The sequence below is a fragment of the Pseudorca crassidens genome, chromosome 2, assembly GCF_039906515.1.
Source record: "Pseudorca crassidens isolate mPseCra1 chromosome 2, mPseCra1.hap1, whole genome shotgun sequence".
Taxonomy (NCBI): Eukaryota; Metazoa; Chordata; class Mammalia; order Artiodactyla; family Delphinidae; genus Pseudorca; species Pseudorca crassidens.
In genome coordinates this window covers 180687309-180702896 of record NC_090297.1, presented here as the reverse complement: position 1 = coordinate 180702896, position 15588 = coordinate 180687309, and the positions used below count along the sequence as shown (strand labels likewise).

Sequence of the window (15588 nt, the reverse complement as noted above, 5' to 3'; positions counted from 1 at the left end):
GTTAGGTGATATTATTATGCCTATATGTTAAAATGAGGAAACAGAAGCTCAGAACTCTTGTTATTTATCAATACCAAACCACTAGAGAACATCAAAGCTGGGCCTGGAATCCCTGTCTCCTGCTAATTCCTCATATTACAGGCTAGTATCATGTATGACCATATCTCCTCCTCACTCAGCCCGTGCACCCGGCTCATAGCTGGGAAGGCACTAAGAGGAGGAGTCAGAGAGATACAGAGTTTAGGATGGAGCACGTCATCCGTAACTACTGCCTAAACCACAAGCCAATCATCAGAGCAAACACGACCGGAGAGACATCACCCCTTTCTAAAACATCTCTGCAGTCCTTCCCCCTTGCATTCAGCTCACTGTTATTCATTCAAAAATAATAATAAATGTAGCCAGAGGACAGAAGTTTCAGCTCTACATCCTGGAAGTGGTGCATCCCTGCTCTGCTATGGTCCGCTTTCTCTCTGGAGCGTTTCCTGACCCTGAGCGGCATCTTCCTGTGTGCTTCCTCTGCACTCTGTTCAGAGAGAGACTGTAATTTTTGTTTACACTCCTCCTCCCTGAATAAATTTTGCCTTAGTCATCTTTATATTTCCACGGTCCGGCACAGTGTCCAGTGCCTTGCAAGGCTGTGATAAATATTTGCTGAGCAAACAGCATTTGTTATTTTGTGCACTCATTCAACACACATTTGTCAAAAGCCAGAAACTACATTTCATCATAAAAACTACTTCAAATGGCTCTAGTCCTGAGCAAAGGCCTGAACAGTGTTTAATTGCCTTTACATGACACCACCAAAAGTTGGTCAATTTAATAATTAAGAGCATATAGAAAAACAACCATTTTCCTTTGATAAAATAAAGATACAGCCTGTGAAATTCAGAATTTCTCTTTAGGCTGTTATACATTATTTTCCTTTGAGGTCTGAAAGATAATTGTTATGGGTATATTACATGGTGAGTAAAATTTGAGATATCTAGGTAGGTGCTCATAGAATCAATATTTAAGTGTTATTTAAACTGGTGTCATATATTGAGTATGTTTATATAAATATGGACTATTTATTAAAAATTATTCCCGGTAAATTGATGTAAGTTCATCAAGTTTTATGTCTTAATTTTATAATCAGGATTATACTTTCAGTAAAAAAAAACTTTCAATAGTAACGATAATAATATTATTTCTCATGAAATAAGCTTATATTTTATAATATATAATACTTTTATTTTTCCCAGATTATTTTCATGACCATTAAATTACCCACTTGATTCATCATAGATGCTTCAAAGTGCTTTAGTTGATCAAAAATAGATTTAGGCATGATGGAACATCAAGAATAGGTTCTAATCTCCACACTGACTGAAATTCAAAATATGCCTTTAATAAATGCCACTGTAATTGCAGTGTCAGAGTTCGCTACCTCTTACAATCAGAATGGATGAGGACTACTCAGAGAAGAACATGAAGAATTATCAAAAAAAAAAAAAAGCTCTGATAGGAAATTTTAAATGAGTAAAAAGATGCAGAGAAGTAGGGTAAGTCTCAGGTGTGGATGTGAAAGACGCTGCATGACGATATGGTTGATCTGAACTTCTAAGGAAGCCTGCATGGTTGCTAGAAATATTGTGAAGGATAGACCTGTGCTGAATAATCTGGACATCCCGCCAGAGGGCAGAAGAGAGCAGGCCGGGGAAGGTGTGCTCTCATTTCGTTTGCGTGATCCGTGATCCTTCAGTGTTCATTTCTGTCCTAAATTTTAAAGGAAAAAAGGTGCTATTGTGATACTTCTCTTTCACTCTTTCCTCTCAAATAATAGTCCATTTACTTGGATTATTGTATTACTCTCCATCGGGCACCCTAATTCTACCTTAACCTCTCCCTTCAGCATATCCTCAACATAATAAGCAAAGACATTTTGTTAAAATGCAAGTCAAGGGACTTCCCTGGTGGTCCAGTGGTAAAGACGCCGCCTTACAATGCAGAGGACGGGGGTTCGATCCCTGGTCGGGGAACTAGGATCTTGGGGAACTAAGATACCATATGCTATGGGGCAACTAAGCCCACGTGCCACAACTACTGAGCCTGTGTGCCTCAACTAGAGCTCGTGAGCCGCAAGCTACAGGGCCCACGCACTCTGGAACCCGTGCACCACAACTACAGAGCCCACACGCCCTGGAGCCTACGTGCCAGAACTAGAGAGAATCCCATGCACCACACCTAGAGAGAAGCCCATGCACCACAACGAAAGATCCCACATGCCTCAACGAAGATCCTACGTGCTGCAACTAAGACCCAACGCAGCCAAAAATAAATAAATAAATAAAATGCGAGTCAAACCATTTCAGTCTTCTGCTCAAAACTCTTCAACAAGTTTGGGATTAACAGATACTCACTACTATGTATAAAATAGATAAACAACAAGGACCTATTGTATAGCACAGGAAACTATATTCAATATCTTATAATAATCTATAATGGAAAAGAAACCAATTCACTTTCTTGTACATCTGAACCTAACACAACATTGTAAATCAACTATACTTCAACAAACATTAAAAAAAAAAAAAAAAACTCTCCAACAACTTCCCATCTCACATAGAGGAAGAGCCAAAGTCATTACCGTGACCTATAAGTCTCAGTAATCTGATCCTATTATGTCTCCTCCTTGTCCACTTCACTCCAATCACATAAATCTCATTGCTGCTTCTCCAACATTCCATGGACTCTGCCTCAGGGCCTTTGCACATGCTGTTCCTCTTCCAGGGGTGCTATTCCACAAGGCATTTGCCCGACTCCCTTTCTCACCTCCCTAGAACTTTATTCTCCTGTCAACTTCTCAGTGAGGCCTTCCCTGGTCATTCTACCTAAAGCTTAATCCCTAATTCCCTCTTTTTTTGTTTTACATTTTTCCACTGAGTTTATCGCCACCTACCCTACTACATATTTTTATCTACCTATTACTTATTTTATACATGTCTATCTCTTCCTTCTTGAATGTAAGGGGACTTTTTCATCACTTTTCTTATTATATTTACAGAAACAAAACAATGCCTGACACATTGCAGGGACTCAATATATACATATGTGCTTGTTCACTAAATTAATGACTGAATGAACTCAACAAACATTTATTTTTACCCATATCATTTATCTGGAACTGTTTCCAGTAATAAATAGTATATATACATATGTATACACTGTATATATAAAATAAATATATAAGTATATAAAATAAAATATATTAAAATATACATATAACTACTATGTGTTGACTCTTTTTCCTCGTCTCATAAAGTTTGTGAAATAAGAATCAAGGATGCCGCATGAGAATCCATATAATTGTATACATCGGTGGTTCTCAAAGTGTGGTGCCCAAACTAGCAGCATCAGCACCGCCTGGGAACTTGCTATAAATGCAGTTCTTGGACCCCACCTCAGATCTATTGAATCGGAAACTGTACTTTAATAGTGAGTCTGTTGCATGCTAAAGTTTGAGAACCACTGGTAGAGATTATAAATTCATTAAGCTGGAAATGGCAATTGAACTTTTAATGCATTCTCATTTTCGTATTAGGGATTTCAAGTTTTTTGTTGGTAAAATAAGTTTGGAAATATTCCGGCTTTGATAAATGTCAGCGAGTCTTCTTCCTAGGGATGGTACACCTACTCTTCCCTTACACGCCTATACCCCTCTTCCAGGCCTGGTCCTAACGTCTTACACCTGGTCTTGCAATGGCTTTCTAACTAGTCTCCATGTGCTAACTTGTCTCCGTATACTAAGACATTTTCTTGAATATAAATTTCTTCACATATTTTTGTTTCTGAAATAGAGATGGATCTTACAGTCGATAAGTACATTTAATATAGTGTTTTTTCTTATTTCCCAAAAGATTTTTTTTTTTTTTTTTTTTTTTTGCGGTACGCGGGCCTCTCACTGTTGTGGCCTCTCCCGTTGCGGAGCACAGGCTCCGGACGCACAGCCTCAGCGGCCACAGCTCACGGGCCCAGCCGCTCCGCGGCATGTGGGATCTTCCCAGACCGGGGCACGAACCCATGTCCCTTGCATCGGCAGGCGGACTCTCAACCACTGCGCCACCAGGGAAGCCCCCTAAAGATTATTTTTATACCAAAGATCTGTTTTACAGTTGAGGAACTAAGATCTTTTCCTACACTGTTTTGCTTCACCGTGCATCCAACTGGCCTTCCTCCTGCCCTCCTGTAGCTCTATTTTTCTCATGCTGCAGACATTTTAACGTGAAAAATGTTCATTAGTCAATCGGGCTAATTCTAACGAAGACTTCAATTACAGAATGATCCATTGCAAGCCCTTGAACTAAAAGCAGTCACATACTCAAAGCTAATATTCTTTTCATTAAAAAAAAGTTGGCCGCTGTTCGCTTTCAGCTGAAACGGAGTTTTTGCTTATGCAGCGCAGATTCCCGCCAGCACCTTGAGCGCCTCTGGAGCCGGAGCCCGCTGCTGTATAGCTCGTGAATCCCCCGGCAGGAGGGCGCAGAGCGGAGAAGCCCCTTAGGGTGAACCCTCTCTCCAAGTGCTACCACTCTCTCCTCTCCTGCCTCCCTGTCTTTGGAAATTTATTGCGTTTTCTGGCTGTGCTGCTCAGAGGAACGCGGGCTTTTTCCTGTAAGCCGGGTTCTTTATGATCACTCTAAATTTGGACATGGCCCGCGACAGCTCGGGCCTGCGATATAGTTTCCGGGATGCGCCTGGAGGGCCGGGGCGAGCCGGAGCCTCCGCGAATCGGTGCTGAGGGCCGAGAGCTTTCTTCTGTCCTTTTCAGCTCCAGCTTTTTCCCTGATTCTATAGACCTTCTTTGGGTTTCTCATTAATTGGCCTGAGTTGCCATGAACACTGGCAACCACAGGGCAGCGCCAAAAAAACAAGCTTCCTTGAGGGTCTAAAGGTTGGGGCTGTGCAAGAAAATTTTCCAATTAGGTTCACATAAACTTAATTTCTGGCTTCCAGCCTGGCTGTGCATTAGAACCGTCAGCTAAATGTGGTTCTCGGGAGGCAGAAACGAGCACCTCTGGCTCAGAGCTCCGTGGGGAGTTGCTCCTGTGCAGTCAGGCCTGAGAACCACGGAGGAGATCCCAGACGCAGGCTACCTCACTGTGGGAGGAGACTGGTGATCAAGCCTAAACCACACATTTCTCTCCGAACAAGCCTACCCAGCTAATAATAGACCTTGTTCTTAATGCCTTCTGAGTCATTCACTGAAATGCTGTTTGTGGGTAAGTTGTATATACGTCCCTTGAAAAGCTGAAATATTAAAATGTAGCTGATTTCTTGGAAAACAAAAGGAGAACATATTTAAATAGGGAACAACACTTTTATATCAGGGTTTGGGCAAGGGAAGTGTCCTCATTGTGGACTTTGCGTGTTTTAGTGAGGAAAAGGCATTGATTCTTATTAGGCCCAGCAGGGATATGATGCAGCCACAGGATACATTAATTTATTGCACAGTGAAATGCCTTATGATGGAGTTTTACTACATTTCACATTTGGGACACACCTTTGACATCTTTTATGCCTAAATTTAAACCACTTAAAAGATTCATTACAATCCAATTAAATTAAAATGTAAATGTAAAAACACGCAGACTGTAAAACATAATTTTTCAAGCTGTGTTTCTGCAATTATAAGACTGTTTCAGAAAACTGTAGTTAAAATGGCTAAAACATGTGATCTCACATCGATTCCTTTTAGTCACCATTCAGGATATTGTATTAGGAGCAGGAAACCGAAGATATTATCTTAGTAAACTATAGTGGTTTTTAAATGTGACCTTTATAAACAGAAGCAATCCCAAACCAGCCCTACAAAAATTTACTTCTCATTTTTATTCAAAAATTAATAAAATTGATTTTGGTGGTGAGCACACTGTAGTGTATACAAAAGTAGAAATATAATGCTGTTTGTATGAAACATAATGTTACAAATCAACAGCACCTCAATAAAAAAAAATTTAAAACTTAATAATTGAAATCAATTGCTATAACTCAATTAAGAGAATGGACATGATAGTATGGCATATGAACAAGGGGTTTTTTCATGTAGAAGTACTGTTTTATAAGCTCCTTTAGTACACCCCATAACTTTTAGCATAGTATTGGTAATTCAAAGGCACTCAACAAAATAATTTTCCACTTGACACAAGCATTCTACCGTCATGAAGTATGCATAAAGAGAAAGTAAAATCTAGTTTAATATCTATTTATTATACATCAGTTCCATTACTAGGAAGGGTGCCCAGAAAGTTAAGGAAGAATTAATTAGAACAATTCACTAACAGTTTATTAAGCCACCATTATTCACTGTGCTGAGTACTACTCTTTTTAATTCACTAACTTAATATAATAAATACCCCCAAAGTATTGATGAATTAAAGAACAAATATAAGACATGACTTCTTTCAAAACTAACACTTTAGTGGGAGGAGACAAAAACACATATCTGAAGAAGAGGACAGAATACAGGGAGTTCTTTAATAGAGGTGCAAACTACTATGGAAGTAATAAATAATCATAATTACTACATAGCTACTAGTAAGTCAGAAATACTTCTTGAGCTGGGTGGTGAACTGAGGATTTAAAGTAAAGAAGAACTTCACAGAGTAGATATTGTGAATCGAGGAAGGGCCTTCCAGAAGGATGGAAGCCACTAGAATAAAGAGTGAAGATGCCTTGAGGAAATAGAATGCTTTGGTGGAATGGTGGGTGGAGATATGACCCATAAGTAAGGGACAAATTATGGAGGGTTTTTAGTGAGACATTAAAATTGGTCTCTTTGTAGTGGGGAGCTCTCAAGGCCCTTCAGAAGGGAACAGCACAGCCAGGTCTATTTTAGAAGGATTATTTTGGAGGCATTGTTTAGAACCAGTTGGGGAAGATAAGGGTCTGGAGAATGTACTGTGCTTCACACAAGAGATCTGACGGCATGAGGCAAGGCACTGGCAACAGAGTGGATGAGCTCAATTTGGGAGACCTCCTGGATGTCAAAATAACAGAATTTGAGGATTAGCTGTAGGTGAAGGTCAAGGGAGAGGGAGCAAATTTTATATCAGAGCCACTAGGGATATGTCTACTTTGTAAAATAGACATTTCTAGAATCTGTAATATTAGCAAAATGATCCTGGAGGGTTCTGGTACAAATTTTGAAGGGGAATATTTGTTAAATAATTATATTGCTTAGCATACTTGGAAAAAGAATGACAAGACCAAGAAGTAAGTGTCAAAGGGTTGGGAAAAGGCAAGTTGGAAGCCAAATACCCCAGGAGGCTACAAAAGTGGCATGAACTAAGAGAAAAAGAGGCATAACAGGAGAATGATGTCACAGAGCTAGTAGTTAGGAAGCCCGGGAAAGTGGTGAGCAGAAGTTAGAACGAACGTGAGAAAGCAAAGACCCCTTACAGTAGACGGAAAATCCACAGAGTAAAACGGTGTAAGGAAGATTGTTGGCATGAAAAACTGACCTAAATGGGCAGCTGACTCAGGAGAATGGCGGGAGGGGGGAGGAATGGAGACTGAGCGCGAGGATGATGAACAGCACGTAGCCTTGTAATGAATGAGCTGCTTGTTACTCTATTACTAAATCAACATCAGCAAAAACTTTGTGAATAGGTATGAGGCACTATTACTTGCTATTTCCAAGAGATTCAACAAGAAGCGACTTCTTTAGGAGTAAACTCGTGACTTATCTCATCTGCCATGCTCTGTCAGCCTTGCTATCCTTGGTGTGTTTATCACACTCCAACACTAGAAACCCATCTACCCATGTCCATCCTGTGGCCTGCCCCCACCAGGCTGCGGTGGCAGGAGAGGGCACATGTTAGGTTAGCTAGGACGAAGGGCATCTGCCCTGCCGGGGAGCCTGTATTGCCCTGACCCGGAAGGCTAGGTCCTGCAGAGCCCACTAATTCTAGGCTAAATCTATGTTTTAAACAATGTAGGACTCCATTTAAAACGACGACAGTGACAGTACACAAATGCTTAAGCTCAGTGGATTTTTAGTAGTTTAGGAAGCTTTCTATCTGTTGATGAGTTCCTGTCAAGGCCATTTTCATAAGCAGTTGGATGGGACATAATAGGCCACTTCTGCTTCTGTCACATTAAAGGGAATGCTAATTACATCATCTGGGATTTGAGTGGAATCACACTTACCGGAGTAATCGTGGGGACAGATGCAAGTGTACTGTCCTATCTCGTTGAGGCACGTGGCCTCGTTCTTGCAGGGGTCTGACACACACTCGTCCACTTCCAAGTCGCAGTGCCTGCCTTGATAGCCTGGGACACAGAAGCAGGAGTAGCCATTGATTCCGTCCTGGCACACAGCACCGTTGTGGCAGGGGCTGGACGCACACTCATCGTGCTCCAGCTCACAGAATCTTCCGGCATATCCAGCAGGGCAGATGCACACAGGGTGCACAGGGTCCTGATGGCAAAAGCCTCCGTGTTGGCAGGAGTTGGTGCCACAGGGAGCAATGGCCGTGTCACAGGTGGTCCCACTGTACCCAGGAGGACATCTGCACAGAAACCTCCTCTCTCCTGGGACGCTCACACAAGTGGCATTTCCTGGACAGGGACTGGAGAAGCAAGCGTCTTCCTCATGGTCACAGTCTTTGTCCAAATTAATGGCTGTGCCTGAACAATGGCAACTGCCGTCTTTTGAAAAATTCTTGCATGTAGAATTGTTTTGGCAAGAATCTGAGAGGCACTTGGTGTCATTTTTATTGCACAAGGAATCTACAAGGAAATAAAAAACATCAGGATGAAGCTTACAAATAAATGGTGGACAATAAATTAAAGAAGTTCCTTCCTTCTGCTCTTCATGCATCTCAAAGAAACTCAATGAAATACAAAATTGACTGCATTCTGGTGATGAATTTGTCAAATTTGTCTAATAATGACTTTTGTCACTAATGATGATTTGTCTTTTTTTTTTCATATACTTCTAATAAGAAACAAAAATGGCTGGTTTCAGATTCTTTGCTTCTCCTGCATTTTCCTTTCTCAGGTATAAGTGCTGTTGAGCAATGGGGTGAATTGTTAAATTGTCCCATAAATCCCAAATTTTGAAATTCACATTCTCTCATGGAGAATTTTGGGGGTATACTGGGAGATGAGATACAAAATTGTCTCTGAATATACGAACTGAAACTAATATTTGAATAAATACTATACTTTGGCTTATGACTGTTTATCACAATCACCATTTATGCTCTAAAAAGAAAAGCATAGAAAAGTGAAAATATAAAAATAAAAGAAAATACCAACTATTTGTGGAAGGTCTACTCTCTGTACCAAGCATGTCAGGTGTTTCACAGATATTATTTATAATCCTCACAGCAACACAATATTGTGTACATCTTAACAGATGACAGATTAAGTCCCACCGCAAGGAAGCAGATGTTGTAAAGTTTATGGACTTTCAATTTTCTGAAAGCTTCTCTGTTCTAGGGATACATTTTAAAAATTCTAATTGGAATGATAACCTGCAAGAAAGCAAAAATTCTATGATTCTTTTCCAAATTCACTGGCTATATGCATGTGTACAAAGTTTCCCTGAATCTACACACATTATGATCACAGAGAATCTTTATGATTTGGCAACTCAATTGCATCAGCTCACAAAACACTGTCTTTTGCATGTGGATTTATCTAATACATCATTCTCTTATTTTTACTTCCTGTCTCACAATATTACTCACTAATGTAATAGTGGGTAAGCGTACAGGCTTATAATTTTAAAAATTACAAAATGAATAGTTTGCTCTTATGAGACATAAATCAACTACTGTCAGAAGAAAATAGCATGTAAACTTTGGTAAATATGTATAATGATAAATTTCTTCCCTCTCTTCCTGCAGAAAGAGAAGTTTTTTTTTTTTAACATCTTTATTGGAGTATAATTACTTTACAATTTTGTGTTAGATTCTGCTGCATAACAAAGTGAATCAGCTATACGTACACATATGTCCCCATATCCCCTCCCTCCCACCCTCCCTAACCCACCCCTCCAGGTGGTCACAAAGCACAGAGCTGATCTCCCTGTGCTATGCGGCTGCTTCCCACTAGCTATCGGTTTTACATTTGGTAGTGTATATATGTCCATGCACTCTCTCACTTCGTCCCAGCTTACCCTTTCCCCTCCCCGTCTCCTCAAGTCCATTCTCTACATCTGCATCTTTATTCCTGTCCTGCCTCTAGGTTCTTCAGAACCATTTTTTTTTTTTTAGATTCCATATATATGCGTTAGCATACGGTACTTGTTTTTCTCTTTCTGACTTCACTCTGTATGACAGACTCTTAAGTCCATCCACCTCACTACAAATAACTCAAGTTCGTTTCTTTTAACGGCTGAGTAATATTCCATTGTATATATGTGCCACATCTTCTTTATCCATTCATCTGTTGATGGACACTTAGGTTGCTTCCATGTCCTGGCTATTGTAAATAGAGCTGCAATGAACACTGTGGTACATGACTCTTTTTGAATTATGGTTTTCTCAGGGTATATTCCCAGTAGTGTGATTGTGGGGTCGTATGGTAGTTCTATTTTTAGTTTTTTTGTTTGTTTGTTTGCTTTTGTTTTTTATTTTATTTTCTGCTGATGACATGGTATAATCCATGCAAAATGTTTGACTTTATACCTATCTCATAGCAAAGATTTTACAATTGTTAGTTTTTATAATTGGTAATATTATTAATGTTAATTCTTCATTAATCATTCTCTAATCTTGCATTTCATGAAACAACACTCTCCAAAGGAAGAGAGCCAGTTGCTGGATCCCTTGCATGCAGTGCACAGGGCTGGTTCTATCTGTACCGTAAGCCACCATGACTTTGCCCACGGGTAGGAGCATTGCTGTCTTTCTTTTTTTATTTTTTAACATCTTTATTGGAGCATAATTGCTTTACAATTTTGTGTTAGATTCTGCTATATAACAAAGTGAATCAGCTATACATATACATATGTCCCCATATCTCCTCCCTCTTGCGTCTCCCTCCCACCCTCCCTATCCCACCCCTCTAGGTGGACACAAAGCACAGAGCTGATCTCCCTGTGCTATGTGGCTGCTTCCCACTAGCTATCTATTTTACGTTTGGTAGTGTATATATGTCCATGCCACTCTCTCACTTCATCCCAGCTTACCCTTCCCCCTCCCCGTCTCCTCAAGTCCATTCTCTACATCTGCATCTTTATTCCTGTCCTGCCTCTAGGTTCTTCAGAACCATTTTTCTTTTTTTGGATTCCATATATATGCATTAGCATACAGTACTTGTTTTTCTCTTTCTGACTTACTTCACTCTGTATGACAGACTCTAAGTCCATCCACCTCATTACAAATAACTCAAGTTCGTTTCTTTTTATGGTTGAGTAATATTCCATTGTATATATGTGCCACATCTTCTTTATCCATTCACCTGTTGATGGACACTTAGGTTGCTTCCATGTCCTGGCTATTGTAAATAGTGCGGCAATGAACATTGTAGTACATGACTCTTTTTGAATTATGGTTTTCTCAGGGTATGTTCCCAGTAGTGGGATTGCTGGGTCGTATGGTAGTTCTATTTGTAGTTTTATAAGGAACCTCCATACTGTTCTCCATAGTGGCTGTATCAATTTACATTCCCACCAACAGTGCAAGAGGGTTCCCTTTTCTGCACACCCTTTCCAGCATTTATTGTTTCTAGATTTTTTGATCATGGCCATTCTGAGTGCTGTGAGGTGACATCTCATTGCAGTTTTGATTTGCATTTCTCTAATGATTAATGATGTTGAGCATTCTTTCATGTGTTTGTTGGCAATCTGTATATCTTTGGAGAAATGTCTATTTAGGTCTTCTGCCCATTTTGGATTGGGTTGTTTGTTTTTTTGATATTGAGCTGCATGAGCTGCTTGTAAATTTTGGAGATTAATCCTTTGTCAGTTGCTTCCTTTGCAAATATTTTCTCCCATTCTGAGGGTTGTCTTTTCGTCTTGTTTATGTTTTCCTTTGCTGTGCAAAAGCTTTTAAGTTTCATTAGGTCCCATTTGTTTATTTTTGTTTTTTTTCCATTTCTCTAGGAGGTGGGTCAAAAAGGATCTTGCTGTGATTTATGTCATAGAGTGTTCTGCCTATGTTTTCCTCTAAGAGTTTTATAGTGTCTGGCCTTACATTTAGGTGTTTAATCCATTTTGAGTTTAGAGAAGTTGTTCTTTTTAATGTGGTCTGGCCACCAACTGGGTGATGAGAAGATGGAGAAGATAATGATTGACTGGTTCATCACACAAGAGTGAGAAGATTTTCACAATTATCTTCCGTGGAGTGGAGTCTTTCTGGCAGCCGACAGTTTTCCTCCAGTGCCTGAGCACAGAAGATTAACATATGCTTATATGTTATCAGGAGGGTTGATCTGAGAGCAAACCTTTTCTAGTCCCTATGGAAAAACTCAATTAATCATCCTTTCATCCTTTTACTATAGTTTTTTTTTTTTTTTTTTTTTTCAGGTGCTGGTTTTCCAATCACATCTTCAAATGTATGGCTGGCTTCTGGTTGTTTGTGTCTTAGCTACAATGTCACTTCCTGAGAAAAGCTTTCTCTGAACTTTTCTAAACCTTTATTGTTTTGCTTTCTAATACATATGAAATGTTCTTATTTCTTTGTGTGTATGTATGTTTTCTGTTTTCCTCATTACAATCTTAGCTCCATGGAGGAAAGGGGAAGACCTTGTCTCTGGTATTTCCTGGGTCTATAACATTACCTGTCACATTGTAGGTGCTCAGTACATACTTACTGGAAGAAAGGGGAGAAATGTCACCACAGAAACATGGAAGGAAGAGTGCTGTGCGACCACAGGGCCCAGGGCAAATGTACCAGGGAAAACCTCACTGAAGAAAAGGTACTTGAGATGTCTTTTTAAATGAATGCAAGTGAAGGAAGCGTATTATTTTCAGAAGAAAGAAAAAACACATGAGAGGTACTGGCATTCTCTGCCAATAGTATGAAAAGTATGAGGGTGTAGGGCAGAGAATAGGGAGGAAAAATGAAGAGATATTTAATAGTTCAAACATTTGGGAGTACTTAAAGTTCTTGTGTCCAAACTGAAAAAAAGACAATCAAATATTACAAGTCTGCTCTCTTAACTCCCACTGTCAAGGGCCTATTATGAAATTATGTTTTTGATTTTGTTCTGTTTTGCTTCAGTTTGTTAGTGGTAATGGTGATGGTTTTTTCCTTCCTTCAAAAATCAAGTATCTTCATTTAAGCCATGAATTGAAGCATTTGTGTGGAAAAACACACAGCAAAGAAATTAGCATTTATATCCAAGGCCCTTACAGTGCAATTTAAAGAATGAATTTCTAACAACATTTGTGTAAAACATTTTACAGATAAAACAGAAAACATTTTAAGTTTCATAAGGAATAAGTCATTTGCACAGTGTCATAGAGAGGTGGGATTTGAACCTCTCGTGTGTCTGATTCCAAAGTCCATTTCTTTTTACTGCATTATTTTAGAAGTTAGGATAATTTGAATAGAGTTTCCTACTTAACCATGGTGATATTCACATAACTGTTACTTCTGCTGCCTTCCAAACCCCATGAAAGACCTAAAGGAATGGCAAATAAGCACAATGAAAAATGCTCAACATCATTGGGGAAACAGAAATTTAAAACAGTATGACTACACACCCATTTGAACGGCTAAATAACAAAGATTGACAATACCAAGTGCTGGGAATGTGGAGAAAATGGAACTCTCCTTCATGCCCTCTTTATTATAACGGATCTTTCTTGTCTATGTATTAATAACTGTATTAGTCTTTCAAATAATGGACTTCGACTTTGTAGAGTTTGTTTATACTATCTTTTCTGCCCTATACATTTCCGCTTTTGCCTTATTTTCTTAGTTTTTCTTTCTTTGGATTTAACTTGCTGTTTACTTTTTCAGATTTTTTCTAATTTATTAAGTTAAGACTAAAATTATTTTCTCTAAAAATGCAGCTTTACTGTGTTTCTTAAAATTTCTTTTCATTATATTCAAAATGTTTTCTAATTTCCATTGTGAGTTCTTCTTTGCCCCATGGAAAATCTATAAGAATCAATTAGATCAGGTTTGTTAATTGTGTTATTTAGAGCTTCTATAGCAGTACTCATTTTTTTCTACTTTTTCTCTCTGTTGAGATTGATGCATTATAATCTCCCATAGTGATTATAAATTTTCTATTTCTCTTTTTAGTTCTGACAATTTTCACTTTTATATTCTGAAGCAATGTTCTTATGTTCATAGAAATTCCGAATGGTTACATCATCTTGCTGGTTTGACCCCAGTATATTCATAAAATATCATTTTTTGTCCTTAATAATACATCATACCTTAAAAGACTACTTTTATCATTATTATTATTGCTGTATCAGTTACATACATTGCTGGGGGAAATTCAAAATGGTGTAGCCACTTTGGAAAAGAGTTTTGAAGTGTCTTATAAATTTAAACATACATTTACCGTGTAACCCAGCAATCCTACACCTAGGTATTTCCCCCAAGAGAAATGAAAACATAATACCCATACAAAAAATTGCTTGCAAAATTCTTAACAACCTTATTCATAATGTCCAACACTGGAAAAAACCCAAATGTTCATCAACTGGTAAATAAATTTTAATATATCATATGTTGGACTACTACAGAGGAATATAAAGAAACAAATTACGGATCCACAGAATAACATGAAGGAATCTCTGAAGTATTATGCTAAATGAAAAAGCCAGACCTGCTGTATTATTCCATTTTTATGACATTCCAGAGAAGGCACAATTATAACACTGCAAGCAGTTCAGTGGTCACCAGGGAATGGAAGTGGTTGAAGGGACTTAATGCAAAGGGGCATAAAGGAATTTTCATGGAAACATTCTGTATGGTGATTGTGCTGGTAGTCACTGATCGTATGCATGTGCCACTTAAAAGTGGTGAATTTTATTGTATGTAAATTATACCTCAATAAATCAGACCTCCCCCCAAATCCTAAAATAATACAGAAAGAAATAAGTCATCATAAACTTACAAGAGCCAGGACAGAGGTTGAGGAGGTAGACAGCCATAAATACACATACACATACACACTGGAAGTGGGCGAGTAGTACTAGTCTTAGGAAGCCAGAAAGAGCAGACACCATGCCAGCAGTGGGAGAATCCCAGAACCAGGCCAGTTTATGCCACAGAACCCCAGACAGGTTCAGGAATTAGGCGTTCCAGGTACTTCTGAAATGATCGTGGAAGTGGGGCTGAAAAAAGGAAGGTTGTTTGGAAAACTCATTGAAAGCAGTTAGATGCTCATATTCTATCTCTCACACTAGGAAACTGCAAGTCCGTTTCTCCCATGAAGGCAGATTCAGAGACACTGGTGATGCAGGAGTGGCTGGGTCCGGGCTGAAGACGGAATTAAGTGGATGTCTATACAGAATTGTGAGGCACTCCGCAAGCTCATTTCCAATTCATTTCTAAAAATGCTAGAAACCAGGTTTATACTCCAAGCAGGAAACAGAGTTATTTCTCTTGGCCAGCCTGAGTGAAAATA

At 39.0% G+C, this 15588-nt stretch overlaps 1 protein-coding gene across 7 annotated transcripts in view; it reads right to left on the bottom strand.

Moving 5' to 3' along the window:
* The window catches only part of CRB1 (crumbs cell polarity complex component 1), a 267978-nt gene that overhangs the window by 137758 nt on the left and 114632 nt on the right, over window positions 1-15588 (bottom strand). For all 7 annotated transcript variants that reach the window (XM_067729819.1, XM_067729821.1, XM_067729815.1 and 4 more), the window contains one exon: window positions 8191-8772. In XM_067729819.1, the coding sequence (XP_067585920.1) occupies window positions 8191-8772 (582 nt within the window). The remainder of the gene's footprint in view (window positions 1-8190; window positions 8773-15588) is intronic.